We start from the raw sequence: 17059 nt of genomic DNA on the forward strand, positions 1-17059 counted from the left end.
TATTAAAATTCAACATTTATCACAAGAAAATAATTACTATTCAATCTAAAATTGAGATACAAACCACTTAACATTGCGAGAGGGAAGAAACTTCCTAATCCCATGTATGTAGCTGCTTGATCAGTATCACAAACCGCAGATACAAAATAACCTGAAAAATAGAAGTTAATCTTATTTATGAAATCAAATATATTTTGATGTACACAATAAATTGTCATTTTTGTGATTTAAAACTTTCATTATTTTTTTGAAAATTATTTTCTTTATTTTTATTGTTGTTGCAGAAATATGTTTTTTTCATTATGTACACTCAACGGAATGTTACAGAAATATTATTTTTAAAAGAGGATAATCAATAAAACCTTGATGTTTTATCCATACTCCCAAGATTTATGTTTTAATAGTGAATGCAAATAAAAACATTTTTTTTTAAGAAAAAAAAGCCCTTTAAAAATTTGGCAATTATTTTATAGCACAGAAAATGCTTTAGAATGAAGTAAACAAACAAGACCAGAAACATAATAAATAAATAAATAAGAATGAAGTAAAATATTTCTTACCATAGCACATGCCGCTGAGCCCCACAAAGTAGAGAAGAGCAATCGCTAACACCAAACTGCCTTTGAAAACATTATCAAAAATAATGAACAAAACGATCCACATGAATAAAGTTTGAAGAGACATTATTACTAAATTCACTATAGCATGTCCAACCATGATCTCTAGCAATGTCATACCTAAAAGTATTTATGAACATTAAATAAGATAAAGAAGTAAAAAAACATTGAACTGAAATCAATCAGCCGCACAGTAGCTTGAAATATCCTAAAATTAAATTATCTACCTGAAATAAAACTTCTTTCCAGAAGACCCTCCCTTTTTTCCATAAGAAGTGCTCCTACAGTAAACAGCATAGGTAGGTAAAATTCAGATCTAAAAATGAATAAATTATATAATTTCTCATACAATGATTTAGTATTAACTAATATAAATGGTGTTAGCATGCCCAATAACAAACTTAAAAAAAAAACAAATTAAAACTGTCCGGTAGGACAGTTGTATAAGGGTTGACCATCAAAAACTGCACGAAAAAGTGTAACGTTGAAAAACACCCAACTTTGACAATTTTTTTCTATTTTTCTGTAAAAGATAAAATTCCCAAATTTTCTTTAAATCTTACTCCAAACCATCCTTTACAACTGTAATTTTTTTGCAACCACCCAGATCTAATAGGTTTCGAGAAAAAAGTTGCCGAAAATGAGCAAAAACGGCTTTTTCAAAAAATGTTCTTGTTCTTGTTCTTGTTGTTGTTGTTGTTCTTGTTCTTGTTACCTTTTTTGTAAACAACGTAGCGCCTAAACGCGTGAACCGATTTTCATGAATGAGGTGTCATTCGATTCGGAATTTTATGTAGATGTGCCTTTTGGGGGTCTCGGCCCTGTACATCGAATGGGAGAGGAGTTAGCCCCCTTTATGTAAGGCCCCCTCCAAAATTATTATTACTAATTACTCTGTAAATCTTGGCCCGATTTTGATAAAATTTGGTAGGATGATAGGGTTAGGGCTCCCCTACCTAACAATAAAGCGACGATCTGCTCTTACACTTGTTAAGGGGAAGTATAACAATCGTTTCAAATTATCGACACGTGAACCGATTTTCATGAATGAAGTGTCATTCGAATCGAATTTTTGTACAGATTTGTACTTTAAAAGTCTCGACGCTATGCCTCATAAGGAGGGGAGTTCGCCCCACCCAAAAAAGGCCCTTTCTAAAACTATTATTACCAATATTTCTACAAAGCTTAGTCCGATTTTGATAAAATTTAGCACGAAGAAGTGATTAAAGCTCCTCTACGTGGCTGTGGAGTGCCATCATGCTCTTACACCTACTAAGAGGAAGTACTGCAATCGTTAAAATTATCAATGAGTGAACCGATTTACATCAATGAATTGTCGTTCGATTCAAAATCTTTGCCTTTTTAGGGAGAAGTACTGTAATCGCAGTTTATTTTTCTTGCTCCTCTTAAAAGGAAGTACTGAAATCGCAGTTTAATTTTGCTATTTACGTACAAATACCTTCCTATTTTATTCAAAACTCTTTCTCAAAAAAATGGTTATTGAGGATGGTTTGGGGACCGCAACTATAACCATTCTTTAAAAAGATCTCTCTAGTGGTAATTACGGTTCCGATTTAACACCTTATCAGGTTATAATGATAGAATAGCTTATTCCAAATTTTAAAAAAATCTGTAATGCAGGCGTAACTTTGCTAATAGACAAAAAGGAAAATCTATCCAAAAGGTACAAAAATCTCCTTAACAAAAACTTACAGTTTAAAAAGTTAAGTATAAGGGTTGATTAAACGCCAAAAGGTCCACAAATCAGCAAGTACCCAACATTTCATTAATACTTCATTGATATTATTTAAGTAATTTTACCGCATTAATTTTCATTAATATTTTTTAAGAATTTATTAGATGTCACATACCCTTATGCTGGCCAGTTCATTCATAATAGTTATAATTGTGATAAAATGTATATTATATCTTCGTATAAATAGGTACTTTATTTTAACTCTATTCCAAATTATTCTTCTGATTTCTCTTTAATGTGCCCTTTATTCTGAAGTTGTCACATATACATGCATGTTAAATTAGAAAAAGACAAATTTAGAGTCGGCTACTGTTTAAATTTGAATCACGGAGGATTTAAAACAATATTTCAGTCTTGAATTCGTCTTACTGAAATATTCGTGAGCACAATTACACACAGTTAATAACAAGTAGATTATTCAAAATTATTTATTCATTTCTCAATTGTAATTTAATTTAGTTCCCCTAATTTTACTTATAGTAAAATACTGGAATAATTAGCTGTCCTAAAAATATGCATATCTTATTTACTTTATATTACATATACACAACATTGTGGGAAGAACACCTAGATGGAGAATGTAATTGAAGACAACTATATTATTTACGATAAAGCCAGATTGACTACTACATAAAATAACAATTACTTTAATCGAAGAATGAACTTAAACCGACGATTTTTATTTAAAAATAAAAATAAATAAACAAAATCATTGATGTATGTTGGTGTAAGCATTTTTTAAAAAATTTTTTGAATTTTTAAGCCTCATATTTTTTTATTTTTATAACGTTTTCTTTTTCACCTGTAATTAATAGTTTGATTATTATAGATAAATAGATATTACAGTCAATCTAAGTTAAATGGTGTGCTACTTGAACAAATATTTTGTAGATGAAAATGGCCAGCATAAGGGTATGTGACATCTAATAAATTCTTAAAAAATATTAATGAAAATTAATGCGGTAAAATTACTTAAATAATATCAATGAAGTATTAATGAAATGTTGGGTACTTGCTGATTTGTGTACCTTTTGGCGTTTAATCAACCCTTATACTTAACTTTTTAAACTGTAAGTTTTTGTTAAGGAGTATTTATAAGATATAACCCAATGATTTATGTATATTATAATTATTGTAAAGAACTATTTAATTTCATTAAAGTATATATAGAAAACAAATTTTTTAAAGTAAAAAGTTACTAACAACTGTATGACAGCTGGCACAGCGAAGTTTGTAAAACTGGGGTTATTAGTGCCATAAACCGCTTCGTGGTACTGAAAATGAAATATAAATATTCATGGCAAGAATATCCAAAATTTTATTAACCTTTTATTTTTTTTTTTTTTAATCTCTTTAAATAAAGCAAAGAGTCTCATTTTATTTCATACCATTATGGGAACTGTTGCAGCTTCAGGTGGCCAGTTACAAGTTTTGTAAACATTTTCTAGGAATGACAGATAGCCAAAGTACATATCTCGTCTCAGCAAATTACCAATGTACTGATCTGCATGGAGAAGCACAGTGTAAATAATAGTTGAAATATATTTCATTATTAAAAAGTAAAACAAACAAAAATCGATTAAAACTATCTGCAAAAATTAAATTACTTGACATGTCCATCCAGATTTTCAGTTCACTTTTATCTAAAGCTTCATCATTTGTACGCAAATTTGATATAATTCTATCGAACAGCGCTTCAGTATAATTACTAGAAAAGTGTAAATAACCCCAAACATGATTTTTTTCTACACCACGACGAGCAGATTCATGGTCTCGATATTCTATCTAAATTTATCAAATAAAATTTACATTTGAAACATTAAACAAATACAAATTCATTGAAATATTGTAACTGTTTTACTTACCAAATTTATTTGTTTTTTTTCTAAAGTATCCATAAATTTACAGGACATTGGATAATCAAGAGAACATGTTATATTTGGAAATTTATGGCATACATCAAAACCGTGCTGTAATTCTTCATTCACAATTCCTAATTTAAGGCCTAACGGGTCTCTACCTATGGTGAGTACGAACAGCCAACATTGTACGACCGGTAACATTAAAAGAAATGCTAGAATCCTGGAAGAAATTATTTTCTTTTAAAAGTATGCGAGATATATTTCATAGTATAAAAGAAATAAACATGGTTAACTTACGGTTTATTTCGTTTTAACCAGTAAATATTTTTCCAGATATGTGAATAAATATGCATTGGAGAAAGGTAATTATGATTTTTAATTGGAGGTAAAGGTTTTTTTAAAGGTTTTGGGTAATTCTTTATATCCTGCAATAGATTAAAATTTTGTTAAAACAATATTATTTCTTGAAATACTGGTGGTTTATTTTGGCCATTCAATAATTATTAACATTTCTGGCATTTGATGAATAGAAATTTTTATAAGCAAAAGTAGTAGTACTTATATAAATTAATAAATAAACTAAAACAAAAAATAAATTTAGACCTGTAATTGCAAAAATTAAAGATGTTTAAATATGTCTTTAGCATTCATCAACCAAGTAATGGTTTACAAGAATGTTTAATAATTTTTTAAATCAAATAATAAAATAATTACCTGAACATCATTTGCATACTGATTTCTACTTTCTTGTTTTTCACTTAGATGTAAAAATACGCGTTCTAAACTATCACAATTGTAAGAAGACAACAATTGTTTGGGTTCACTCTCCGCTAGAATTGTACCCCCTCGCATTAGACCAATCTTAAATAACAAATAATACTAATTTTACAATCTGTTTAAAAATTCAGTAGTATCTTTTTATTGGGTGTAATAGAAGAAACTGCAAAACAAAAATTGATTTATTCTAGTTTTACTGAAATGTTCATTTTTATTTGAGCACTTGTGTCTAGTAAGTTAAGGGAAGGGCATTTAAAGGAGTATTTTATTTTTCCGGGCATACCAAAGATTGATAGTTAATAACCATTTCCAATTGTTGAATTGAAATTATTATTGAATACAGGCAGTTGCTACCTGAAGTTATTGCTTATTAGCCATTTTTATAGATAATATTTTTTTAAAAAAAGAGATTAAATTAACAGGAGTCCAAATACCCTGGATAAGAATGTGTTCTCACTATAGAGTCGGATGAAATATTAAAAGAGTACATTTTAAACAATACTTCTCTCTAAAAGAAGTAATAAATCTCAAATTGAAATATAAAACAAGAAAGTTTTTATCTGTGTTAGTTACTACTCTCTGTACTTCTCCTAAACATAAATACTTCAAAAAAAACGAAGCTGTTTAAAAGCAATAATTCCAAGAAGTAGATGACATTGCCAAAAATGCTACAAATAACTGAATTTGAATTCACATAATATTCTATTTTTAACGTCATAATAGAAATTGAAGAGTTATTTTACAATGAATAGAATTATTGCAATCTAGTGTTAGTACAAAGATGGGTGGCAAGATAGTAGCACATACAATAAACCTAAAACTCCCATAAAATAGCATCGAACTGGACATTGAAAACACATTTTATTCTTGTAAAAATATGTCTATTAAAAGTTTGTGCATAAAAGCATTAAAAAGCAAAATCATTAGAAAATAAACAGTTATTAAAAATAACTGGAACTCTATGCATAAATTTATTAAACATATTTATTATCTTTACACTTTTACTATTAATTAAATTTTTTTAGAGTATTGGTAATTACAATAGTTAAGTTAATGGAGTATGGAATCCGTCTGTTTAGATTAATTATAATATTAATAATGATTTATTATAGTTTTTTCTCAGTAGAACAAGATTTATAATAGAATCCATTGAAGTTATTATCAAGGGGCATAAAAGCTAAGGGAAGTTAACCAAGAAGAGGGATCTATTTCGAACTTCTGTTGTATTCTTAATTAAATAAGCTTAATGAGGAGAGCAAATGCAAACTCTAGAGAACTAAAGTTATGGAGAGTAGTTTACCAGCATTGACATTCTTCAAAGATTATGATAATGAAACCAAAATTTTTGGAACTTTCTAAGTAATGTGTAGAAAATGACATTTAAAATTCAAAGAAGTAACAAAATAAATTCTTAAATATCTAGGTAATAGAATTAAGTTTGGTTAAATTCCTGTTTTCCCGGAATTTCTATCACAGGACTTGCTTGGTTAGCCTTCGTCATTCTTTGTATATAGTCATTACTCTTCAACTTGTCCTTTTATCCCTCCTGGAGAATAATTTTGTTCAAGTTCGCTCTCTCAAAAATTCTGATACGAGCGAGATAGGATTCATCATTGCTTCAACGCCAGAAATCCACCTGAACGGTTACCAGAATACCTTTATTTCGCCAGTCAATGCACTAGTGAAGGACTGCTTTCAACCACTTCAATTTTTTTGGTAATTTCTATTTTCAAGAGAGGACAATTAAGTGTATTAACAAGCTCACATAACTTTAAATTAGAGGCCTTCAAAAACTTTGGAATATATTTGTACCAGATGGCTTGACATAATGCTAAATGTTACCCATGCATGTTTTAAGGCTTCTTGATCAGTGTTTTTTATGCACTAAAAACAAATGAAAAATTTACTGACAATAATTAAACAAATAAACTTACTCTTTGAGCATGTTTGGCATCTTCAATGTAATGTGTAGTAATAATAATTGTTTTCCCATAAACACTTGATAAAGTTAATAAATGTTCCCAAATACTAAAAGAAGAGAATAAGTAATTAAAATTATACGATAAAGAGTGTAAAAATAAAACATAATCAGTTATATGTAGCTTCAACTTACCAATGGCTTAACAAAGGATCTACACCAACGGTGGGCTCATCCAGTATAAGTAATTGTGGGTTATGCAGTAAAGCTACACTTAATGATACCCTTCGTTGCTGTCCACCACTTAAAATTATTTGTAAATAAAAACGAATGTAGGAGAAAAACTATTTAATAACATTTTTAAATAAATTCAAACAACAATGCTATTTTTATTACCTAATTTCTTCAATTGTACTATTTTCATCTGGAAGATCTAAAAATGCATACATATCTTTCTTTCTTTTCACTAGTTCTTCTTTGGTCATTCCATACACCATCCCATAATAGTTCATAGTTTCATTAATACTAAATTCCTTATTTAAAGCTAATTCCTGAAACATTTTTATTTCCAACGAAAAATAAATATTAATATGATAAAGCTTTCTTTTGCTCTAGTTTTCAGAATTAGAACAGACAAACTGTAGTATTTTTATTATTTATTTATTTTTTATTTTTATTCTATAGCTATAGCTAATTTTTTGTCAACCCAATTGTTATTTTATTTTATTTATTAACGAAATTCACTTATCACTCTTCTGTGTAGAGTGTAATGTTTCTAACTGTATGCCACATCTTGGACGAATGAACAAAATAGTTTTCTGTAAAGTGATGCTCTTTCAGGTATAATTTTATATAAAAAAGTAATCTAGACTTTACTGTTTATAAGGTAATAAAAAATATAGGCCCAACTAATATTAAATGGCACACACCATAAATTATAAACCAATTGTCTTTGATTCCCTTTTGATGGGTTAAAGAGACCAGTGTAGGTGGATTTTCATTTGATAATTTATATTAATTCACACAATAGTGCAACCGTCAAGTAAGAGTTGTGATGTGTACAAAATTGAGAAGAACTGGTTATAACAGTTATTGCTATTTCATAAATAAACATTTAAAGCCTATATCATTCGTTGTACATTTTCATTCATAACTTTTTAACGACAGGGTAATTTAAATTAAAAATTAACTTCACTATTAAATAAGTAAAAAAACCTGGATACTACCTACATTTGTTACAGACAAATTGAGAAAACATGTATTTTTGCTAATTTTAATATAATTTAACAATAAGTATCTCCAATTTTATTAAACTATGTCTTTCTTAATGTAAATGCTCAAACAAACAAAAAATGTTTCGTTGTTGAAGTAAAATTTTATCGGACGGTGTGATAGATTCTATTCGTTAATAATTAAGGACGTGGGATAATTTTCTAAACTGTGTATTATTAAGTTAAGTTGCGTAATTAAAATCTAACAGATCTTTCATTTAAAACTATCATAATAAAGTAGCTATTAAAGCACCTAATTATTATAATTGTTTCCGATTCCAATTGGTTTTCTCTTTAGCTATATTATTAAAAATTATTTTATTTCTGAAATAAGTTTAAAAATTATGTAAAACATTTAACTCTGTTTGCCCGAATTTCTTAACTTAAATAGACTATTTCAAGCAGCTAGTTTTGAATTCATTCAATGAAAGAAAAATAAAAAGAGGTAGCCCTTGTTTTGAAATAACTGTTTTCATAAGTAGTAGTTTTAAGAAAAATAAAAAATTATTGTCTTAATAATTTTGAAATAAATTTAAGAATTACCTGAGGCATATACCCAATATCTGACTTGGAATTTACATTCAACACTATTTCTCCAGAATCTAAAGTTATTCTACCAACAACACAGTTCAAAAGTGTTGTCTTTCCACAACCACTTGGCCCTAGAAAACCATATCTACAAAATCAAGGACAATTTATTAAAAAAATAAATATTGCATTGTTTTGTAAAATAAAGAAAATAATAATAATAAAATTACATTGTTCCCTTCTGAACAGTCATGTTAAGCCCTCTGAGAACGACGGTCTGACGACCGTACCTCTTATAGGCATCCCTGACAACGACTGCATTGTTGGGTATCTCCAACTCCATGGTCATCTTCTTTTAATAAACATATTCCTGTTGAAAAAAAGAAATGTATTTTTAGAACAGATGATAGATAAATGAAATATGTTGGTAAATGTGGATTTGTAAGTGAGAGATCCCCAGTTAGGATCTTGAGTAGAGCTAATTTTAATTTGTTAGAAAATATCTAAGTAGTAAAGTATTCTCTTTCGACCACAACGCCTAATTGGGTGGACATTTGGCTTAGTTGGACTCTAAGCGCCGCCTGAATAGCTGGTGGATTACTTTACTTGCTCAATATCATGTATAATTCATGGAAATTTACTCTCTTGCTTAGCAAATGTTCTCGTGAATGAATTTTTTATTGAGATTACGTTTTGAGAATCGAGCAAGTAAAGTTCGTTTAATGCAAAGATTATCCGAACTTTTTGAATCTATAGCCCATCTTGAGATAAACTGATGAGCGTTCATGCTGCCATGGGCCTCTTCGGGCGAATGGAGTTTTTGAGAATAACTTACACAGAGACAACGCAGGATCTCTGCGTTGGAATCCAGTATACGCTAACCACTGAGATAAAAAAAAAACAAGAATTTTAAATCCAAGATGTTACATGTCGTAAAACATATTAAAAATGAAATGTAAATTAATATCTGAGACGTTTAAATAAATTTAAAAATAAATAATCCTATTTATGAGTGATTTTCAAGAGGGTGCCAGTACATTGAAACTAGGAAGTGCTAAGAAGAGCTTTCTACTAAATTATTGAGTTTTATTTGCCCATCTTTAAGGAATGCTGTCTGTAAACGCTAAGCGAACTTTAATTGCTCAATTCTAAAGGCAAGAGTATGCATTATTTAAACGGAGTAACAAAGGCCATTAAGCGAATGTTTATTAACCAATTAGTTGATATCCTCCCGAATATATGAAAGAATCTAAATTTCGAAAATTAGACAAGACCACTGCCAATACTTCCATTCAGAAAATACAACTACAAAAACAAAATAGTCAAGTGTCTTTATCTTTTTCTTCGGCAATGAATATTAACCGACGAAATGATGATTGCTCTTTGATTATTTTAATTTAATAAAGTTTTGAGATAACTAATTTTATCACTATAATTGCAACATCAGAAATTCAAACTTGCTTTTGCTTATAAAAGCAAGTTTTAGTGGCGCTGCTTTCCGTTCTGTCCCAACTAGTTCAGCCTCACTTCCGCTCACGTAGCTGAATTAAACTATTCTTGCTTATTCCTATTGCTGCGGAAGAAGTTAGGAGTTCATTTCTGTCAGAGATCATTTTTGAACATGGCCATTGGTTTTGCAAAAAAGACAAGATTGTTTGCAGCTTAGTTAAGGATTATATAACTAATTAAACACTCGTGGAAATATCTTTCACACAATGTTTTGTTTAATCTTCTTACATTCTACTTTAACTTATAAGTATAAAGAAATAACTTTCACTATCTCAGCCACTTCTATCGCTCAATAATTAATTCTTTTGGTCTGAAATATTGTGATATTATTCCACTTACATAACTGAATTGGTTGAATCTTCCATTTCAATATGTTCGGATTCAGTGGGAAAAGTAAAATAACAGTTTTAACAAATTATGATATAACATTCTACTCATAGTGACACTCAGGTCCGGATTTAGATGAAAAGAGGCCCTAGGCTTTTCCACTTATGAGGGGCCCTTTTACCTCACATTTTTAAGTTTGTAAATTACATGAGAGATAATAAAATACATCACTACTGTGGTCCATCACTAAAACAGTGTTTTAGTGTTCACTGTTTTTAGAATAGTGTAATTTTAATTTAGCTAACAATTTTGAATGTAGGACCCTCTTGATCTTGAGGCCCTAGGCTGAAGCCTAGTTGGCCTATAGGTGAATCCGGCCCTGGTGACACTAACCTCTCAGTACTATTGCATTCAAATGAATCTGCTGCATGCAGGTTATTTTTCAGTTTGGAGATGTCCTGCCCACTCTTTTTTTTTTAAATGTGTTCCTACTTAAATGGAGTGTCAGCTTAAAACTTTACATTCATGTTTTTAAACTTGAAGAGCTCCCCTGTTTATTTTTGTTGTTCTGATCTTTTTATTTCTTTAATACCGTCTTCAGTTAAAGTTTTCAGTACATTATTATAGCGGGTTCTAGGTTATTCATTTTCCAATGATGTTGTGAACTATGTATATTAATTTTTCTCCTTCGCTATTGCATTCCAGCAGATTTTTAGATTTTGAGAGAAAAAGTGTAGAATGGCTTTTAGAAATTAGTTACTTGGAGAATGTTACAACCAGGATCTGATTTAGTTGGGTTGGTAAGTAAAATTTTAAAAAATATAAAAAGAAAACTAGTCGAAAATTAAAATTGATATTTTTAAATAGATTATTTTATTTTTTATTATTATAATAGATGTTTAAATAGATGTAGATCTAACAATTTTATTTAAAACATATTTTCGTGAAATCCAACTTAAGGGGGTTACTTTGAAAAATACTTTAAAAGTCGTGAACTATATATATTTATTTATACTAAGTGCCATTTATTTGAGTATTTAATGGAGCATTCAATAAATAAATCAAAATTGTTTACTTACATAATTGCGTAATAGTTAAAAAACTTTGAAAAAGTTGCATTTCCAATTTTGCCATTTTCTTCTAAATTGGAATTTTAGAAAAGAAATTAATTCACGTCGTTTTTGTTTTTTTTTAAATTACAGCTCCGTATATTCCACAAAACTGGACTTTGAACTCTCGTAAAACTACCTTCATCACTCAAAAGTGCCAAAAGATTTTACGTTTCTTTGCAAATTTTTTCGAATGAAAGTTATAAATCAAAATAATTGCAATCAGTATATCAAGCTTAAGAATAACGTGAAAGCCATTTTCGAGAAAGAGGCAAAAATATTGAAAAATCTTTCCGGAGAAACCTCACTCCTAGTTTTTAGACTTTGTCTACATGCTTATTTACCAGCTTCCCTGGCGGCACCACAAAATGTTGAATTTGAATTATCTATTTTCTGTTTTTGTGGTTAGCTGTCCACAAGACAGACCATGCATTCACACATGTAATTTCCATAGAAATTAAATTGAAAATCAGCACAATAGCAATAACTCTTTTTTTGGAGAACTAAGAAGCTACTGCACAATTACATCAGATAAGGGAGTTACTACACAGCATTCTGAGTAGTAAATACGATATGGGACGATTGTCACATTATTTTTCGGGTCATTAAATTTTATAATAGTAAAATAGATGCATAAAAATCGAATGGTCTTAAGAATAACCTGTGGATGACAATAACTCTTCAAGGTTAGCCTCTGAAAATTAAAAGCGCTTCTTAAACGTAGTGCATTAATGTTGTTTTCGATTTAAGAATTATAAGGTATTACTTATCCTCCTGTTGGTAAAGAGAAAAGAAAGTTATTGCTGCATTTGCATTCAATGCAATTCTATATGCGTCAAAAGATGGAAATAAATCTTTTATTTCTTTCAGTCCTTCGTTTTTTTTCCTTTTTTTATGGCAACAAGTTAATGAAAGGAATTTATTATAGGCATTGTAAAAAAAATTATTATTTTTATAATTACAGGAAGGAACCTGACCTTGAAAATGACAATTAATCAAGTCCTAGACCTCCTTGATGTGGCATTGAAAGTAGCGGTATTGATAATGGAGTAGTGGGTTAAATATCAACACTCAGAAACAAAGAAAGATGAACAACATTTAGCTTCCTCTAATTGGAAATAAAAATTGTCCATTACTGTTTTTAATAACTGGAGTAAATAAAGTTAAGTCAGGTCTGAGTAAAATTGCAACAGCATCAATTGTTACAAAACTCAGAATTAAAGTTTACACCTGAAATATAGGGCGCCACGATAGCCGAAATCACTGTCAATACTCATTAAAAACAAAATCTATGCACGGTTTCCTAGGTTTTGAGTTCCGAGTTCAGATTTTGCCTCTCTGAAAATGAATAATGGGATAAATGTCGAAGGCTGTACGTGATGATTAGTATTGCCTATGTGTACATCATAGTAATGTAGTTGCATACTTCAACTACCTAAACAGGCACTAAGTAAATGGGTAAATAATCGAGGTGTCAGTATTAATTTCGTTTGTTTAAGTCTGAGAAAGCGGCAATTAAGCAAGATTATTACTGAAGAATTGGCTAGTAATAGTTGGCGACTCACAGCTTTGTAGCCTAAATGATCACCTAAATGATCACAATGAATCTATTACTAACAATTATTTGCCGGTAATTTAAGCGTTCTCAGTCAAGGACATAAATTTGAATCAATTTCCATAGAATATTTCTTTTGCTGATGTAACCACCCACCAGATCTTCAACCAGTTCAAATTACCAAAACCAAAATACTCACTTTGTTTTTCTCACCTGTTTTATCTGGTAAATGAAACAAATCAATAATACTAAAAGTAATGTAGCTATTTAGAACTAACCACAAAATCAAACAAGAACTTTATGTGACCAATCATTAAAGATATAAACCGTTGTGAATCTAAAACTGAGATCCTAGTAACTGGTACTTCGTACACTATGTGCTCAGATTTTATGAAGAGATCCAATATTATTTCTCACCTTGGCACTTTAATTTGTTATTAATAGTTTGTAATTAGGAAGCATTTTTCGATATTGTTAATAAAGCTGTTTCCTCTATTGTTCAATTAGGTTTTTATTGTTATAATAGTAGTTTAGATAATAAGAGTTAAGGAACATGGAATTATAATAAATATAGTAATAAAATTAATAACATAATATTATAGAAATAACTTCAGTAATCTAATAGCAATAAAATTTTAGTAAATTTATTTGAGTAATCATGTAATAACAGTTATTATGGGTACCTCTGTAAATCCATTTATTTTCTAATAACTTTGTATTGAGTTGTATAATGAATAAGTAAGTATAAATATGCAAAAGTTAATAAATTAAAGTCAATTTGTGAAAATAGCGATAACTATATGTTTTAAAAAGAAATTAAAAAAATTGAATAATAATAATACACAACTTACTTTTTGCGGCATCCCAAAGAGAGTATTTATTTATTTGCTAGAAAAATTTAACTAAATGTGTAAAGAAATGTGTTTTATGCAGAATAGTTAATATTCTTTATGAAACTGCCAGGCATTTTTCTTTTTATAAAAAATAATGAAATACCAATCTCTTTAATGTTTTTTTCATTACATTCATTGTCAAAATTTTACAATATCTCTGATAGAAATTGATATTTTATTGGGTTCTTGGCGGTGACTGTTAATTTACATGATCAATTTATGGTAAGAAGTAATTGAACTGATTGTAAAGCCCGCATAAAGAGATAGATAAGGTTTGCTTTAGTTAGTTTTGAGTTTCATTTACCAACTAATCTAGTAAACATACAATCGGGTTGGGTTTACACAATGATGCTTACCCTTGAAATACAAGTATTGAGTTTCTTTGTTAATTTTTAAGAGCATGATCTCTAAGAATTTAAAAATGAAAAGTTGCGTCAAGATCAAATTTGCTATCATTTGGTACTAATTATGGGCTTCCGATACCAAGGTTACGGCTGACTAAAACGCTACTTTATGGTGCGGCCTTTTTGCGATTTCATTTTTTTTTAAAAAAAAAAGTATTTATTTTAACAAATAATTTTTAATTAAAGGAAGGAAAGCACTTTGGGAAGATTAATCTCCAACAATTTTTATTAAATTTATTAAATGCTTGTTTCAAAAACACATTTTTTTAAAAATATAATCGGGCAAGTTATGTGTTGAAGATGTACTCTGCGAAAGTATTTACTCAAAACAAAGCCCTTCTGTAACTCATATTTATTGTTCTAGGGCCAAGTACGACTTAAATATTTTATTAATTGCAATGGAATCGGTAGTAACTAAATATAATCTAGAACTCACATTATTAAACAGTAATAAATGTTTATTATTATTAATTAAACAAGTTTTTATATTTTGTGAAATGATTTCAAAACAATAAATAAATACTTACATTAGATTTTTAACTTATAACTATCTTCAGCTGCTAGTACAATGACGCCTGTTATGGCACATGTTTCTTTGAAGACTTTCAGGGGACTCTAAAACAGAGAAAAGTACAAGTTAAGTGCTAGAATATTTACTAATAATAAAGCGCAATAATAAATATATAATATTAAAGAATATAAGCAATAAAGTATATAATTTCCTGATGGAAGAAATAGACTGGGCACTGCTTCCAGGATCTTGACATCTCTATCAATCCAACATAACAATAATCTGTACTGATACCAACAACACCCACATTTAGAGGTAATTGATGTGTGCAGCTATTTGAGTTTTCGATAACCACTTATAAACCACAAACATTCATTTACATTTTTACACTCACATTATATATGCTCACATATTACGACAAACAGGACCTTCAAGGGAATCACAATATATCTTTTCTTAACATGAGTTACTCCAGGCAGTCTTCTCTGCCTGCCTAAGGCGATTAAAATTTCCAGTTTTTAAAGTTTTATCTACGTTTTAAACCAAACTTCACAACAAACTATCAGACAGGGATGTGGATGTGGACACACTATAAAACGGTAGAAGTACTAATATAAGTAATAACGAGTAATAAGTAAAAAAGACCAGTACTTTAACCAAACTTATTATAAAATTTCAATGTGATATTTAGATTAGGTTCTATTTTGTTCACATATTCGTATTCATACGCCATTATCTAGAAACCACCAGCAAGTTCTTCTGAAAACTCAATAAAGAAATTTTCTCAGATTAGGACAATTTTGGAACATCCGTTTCTGTTCTGCTAAGTATTAAAAAAAAAAGAACTGAAACGGATTGAAAAATACTTTCTCGAAGTTTTAGTTTCACACTATTAATGAAAATACTGATCGTAGTAATGTAAAACGTTTGTATGTTTAGAAATAAACTACAACAAACACTTTTCATCTTTAAATAAATACTCATATTACGGTAGAAAAATAAACGTAATTTTTAAAATATTACTTCAATAACATGTTAGACAGGAAAGAATCAGAAAAAATTAAAATGTGTGTGACAGTACATAAATTTGCAGTTTGTTAAAAGCACATGAAATTGATGTTTTTTTTTCCCTTGACAGTCTTAACAACCAATCTAATGATCTTCAGGAAACAGCTGTCAACTGCACTCAAATTTCTATTCCATTTTCAAGCGTATCTAAATCGTGTTCAAAATACAGCATTAAATAGAGTTATTAAAAGAAAAACAAAAATTATCTAATATTTGTTGTTGGGTATTTCCACAGGATTTTCCAGAACTCATATCAACGTCACAATATGTTTAATATCACATTAAATAGTTTAGTGCAATAATTAACCGAAAATATTGTCAATTAAAATCATTAAAATCTTTGACGTCATTTATTTAAATCTGATAAATTTTAATTACCAGTTAATATGGTTAATTACAGAATTTTGGTAAGTGCTGCCAAATAATTTATAAAACATATTGCGTTAGAAATTTATAAATGTATAAAAAAATTCAATTCGTAGCAATAAAGAATCAAGGACTTTTCAAATATGCACCCATATGTCTGTTGTTTATAAACTAGAAATTAATATTAATCTTTGACTCTGTAGAGTGAAAAGAGTTTGTAAAATCATAATTATGTCTCAGGTTAAGTTATATTAAGTTATTTTACGTCTTACTGAAAAGCAATGTTAAGGCTTTGAAAATACGCGTGCTCTATGTGAATCTGAAGCGGAAGTTGTTCTGATAGTTGTGGACACTCGTACGACTTCCTTCGATAATTTCTATCCTAATTGAACAATTTTCCACAAATACTGCACTTTACTAGATATTTTTAGAATAGTCTTCACATTTGCTGCAAAACTTGTAGAAAATAGAGACACTATTAGCTGCTTAAAAGAAAGATAAATCATCATGAACTTAACGTACTTTAAAGAAAAAGCTGCCAGAAAAATGTGTACATGCCAACTTCTCTAACATTAATATTATTATAAA

At 29.2% G+C, this 17059-nt stretch overlaps 1 protein-coding gene across 1 annotated transcript in view; it reads right to left on the bottom strand.

Annotated features, from left to right (window-relative positions):
* The window catches only part of LOC141449852 (ABC transporter G family member 23-like), a 59489-nt gene that overhangs the window by 1274 nt on the left and 41156 nt on the right, over positions 1–17059 (bottom strand). Inside the window, exons 2-16 of the mRNA XM_074119713.1 lie at positions 15054–15141; positions 8960–9099; positions 8745–8877; positions 7327–7481; positions 7126–7233; positions 6947–7040; positions 4950–5096; positions 4533–4660; positions 4239–4455; positions 3981–4158; positions 3762–3877; positions 3577–3647; positions 845–933; positions 561–737; positions 65–151 (exon numbers count right to left, since the gene is read on the bottom strand). Coding sequence (XP_073975814.1) covers positions 65–151; positions 561–737; positions 845–933; positions 3577–3647; positions 3762–3877; positions 3981–4158; positions 4239–4455; positions 4533–4660; positions 4950–5096; positions 6947–7040; positions 7126–7233; positions 7327–7481; positions 8745–8877; positions 8960–9078 — 1819 coding nt within the window. The 5' untranslated portion in view covers positions 9079–9099; positions 15054–15141. The remainder of the gene's footprint in view (positions 1–64; positions 152–560; positions 738–844; positions 934–3576; positions 3648–3761; positions 3878–3980; positions 4159–4238; positions 4456–4532; positions 4661–4949; positions 5097–6946; positions 7041–7125; positions 7234–7326; positions 7482–8744; positions 8878–8959; positions 9100–15053; positions 15142–17059) is intronic.

Source organism: Rhodnius prolixus, unplaced genomic scaffold (assembly GCF_049639745.1).
Source record: "Rhodnius prolixus isolate KJV_2025 unplaced genomic scaffold, Rpr scaffold_2, whole genome shotgun sequence".
NCBI classification, from domain to species: Eukaryota; Metazoa; Arthropoda; class Insecta; order Hemiptera; family Reduviidae; genus Rhodnius; species Rhodnius prolixus.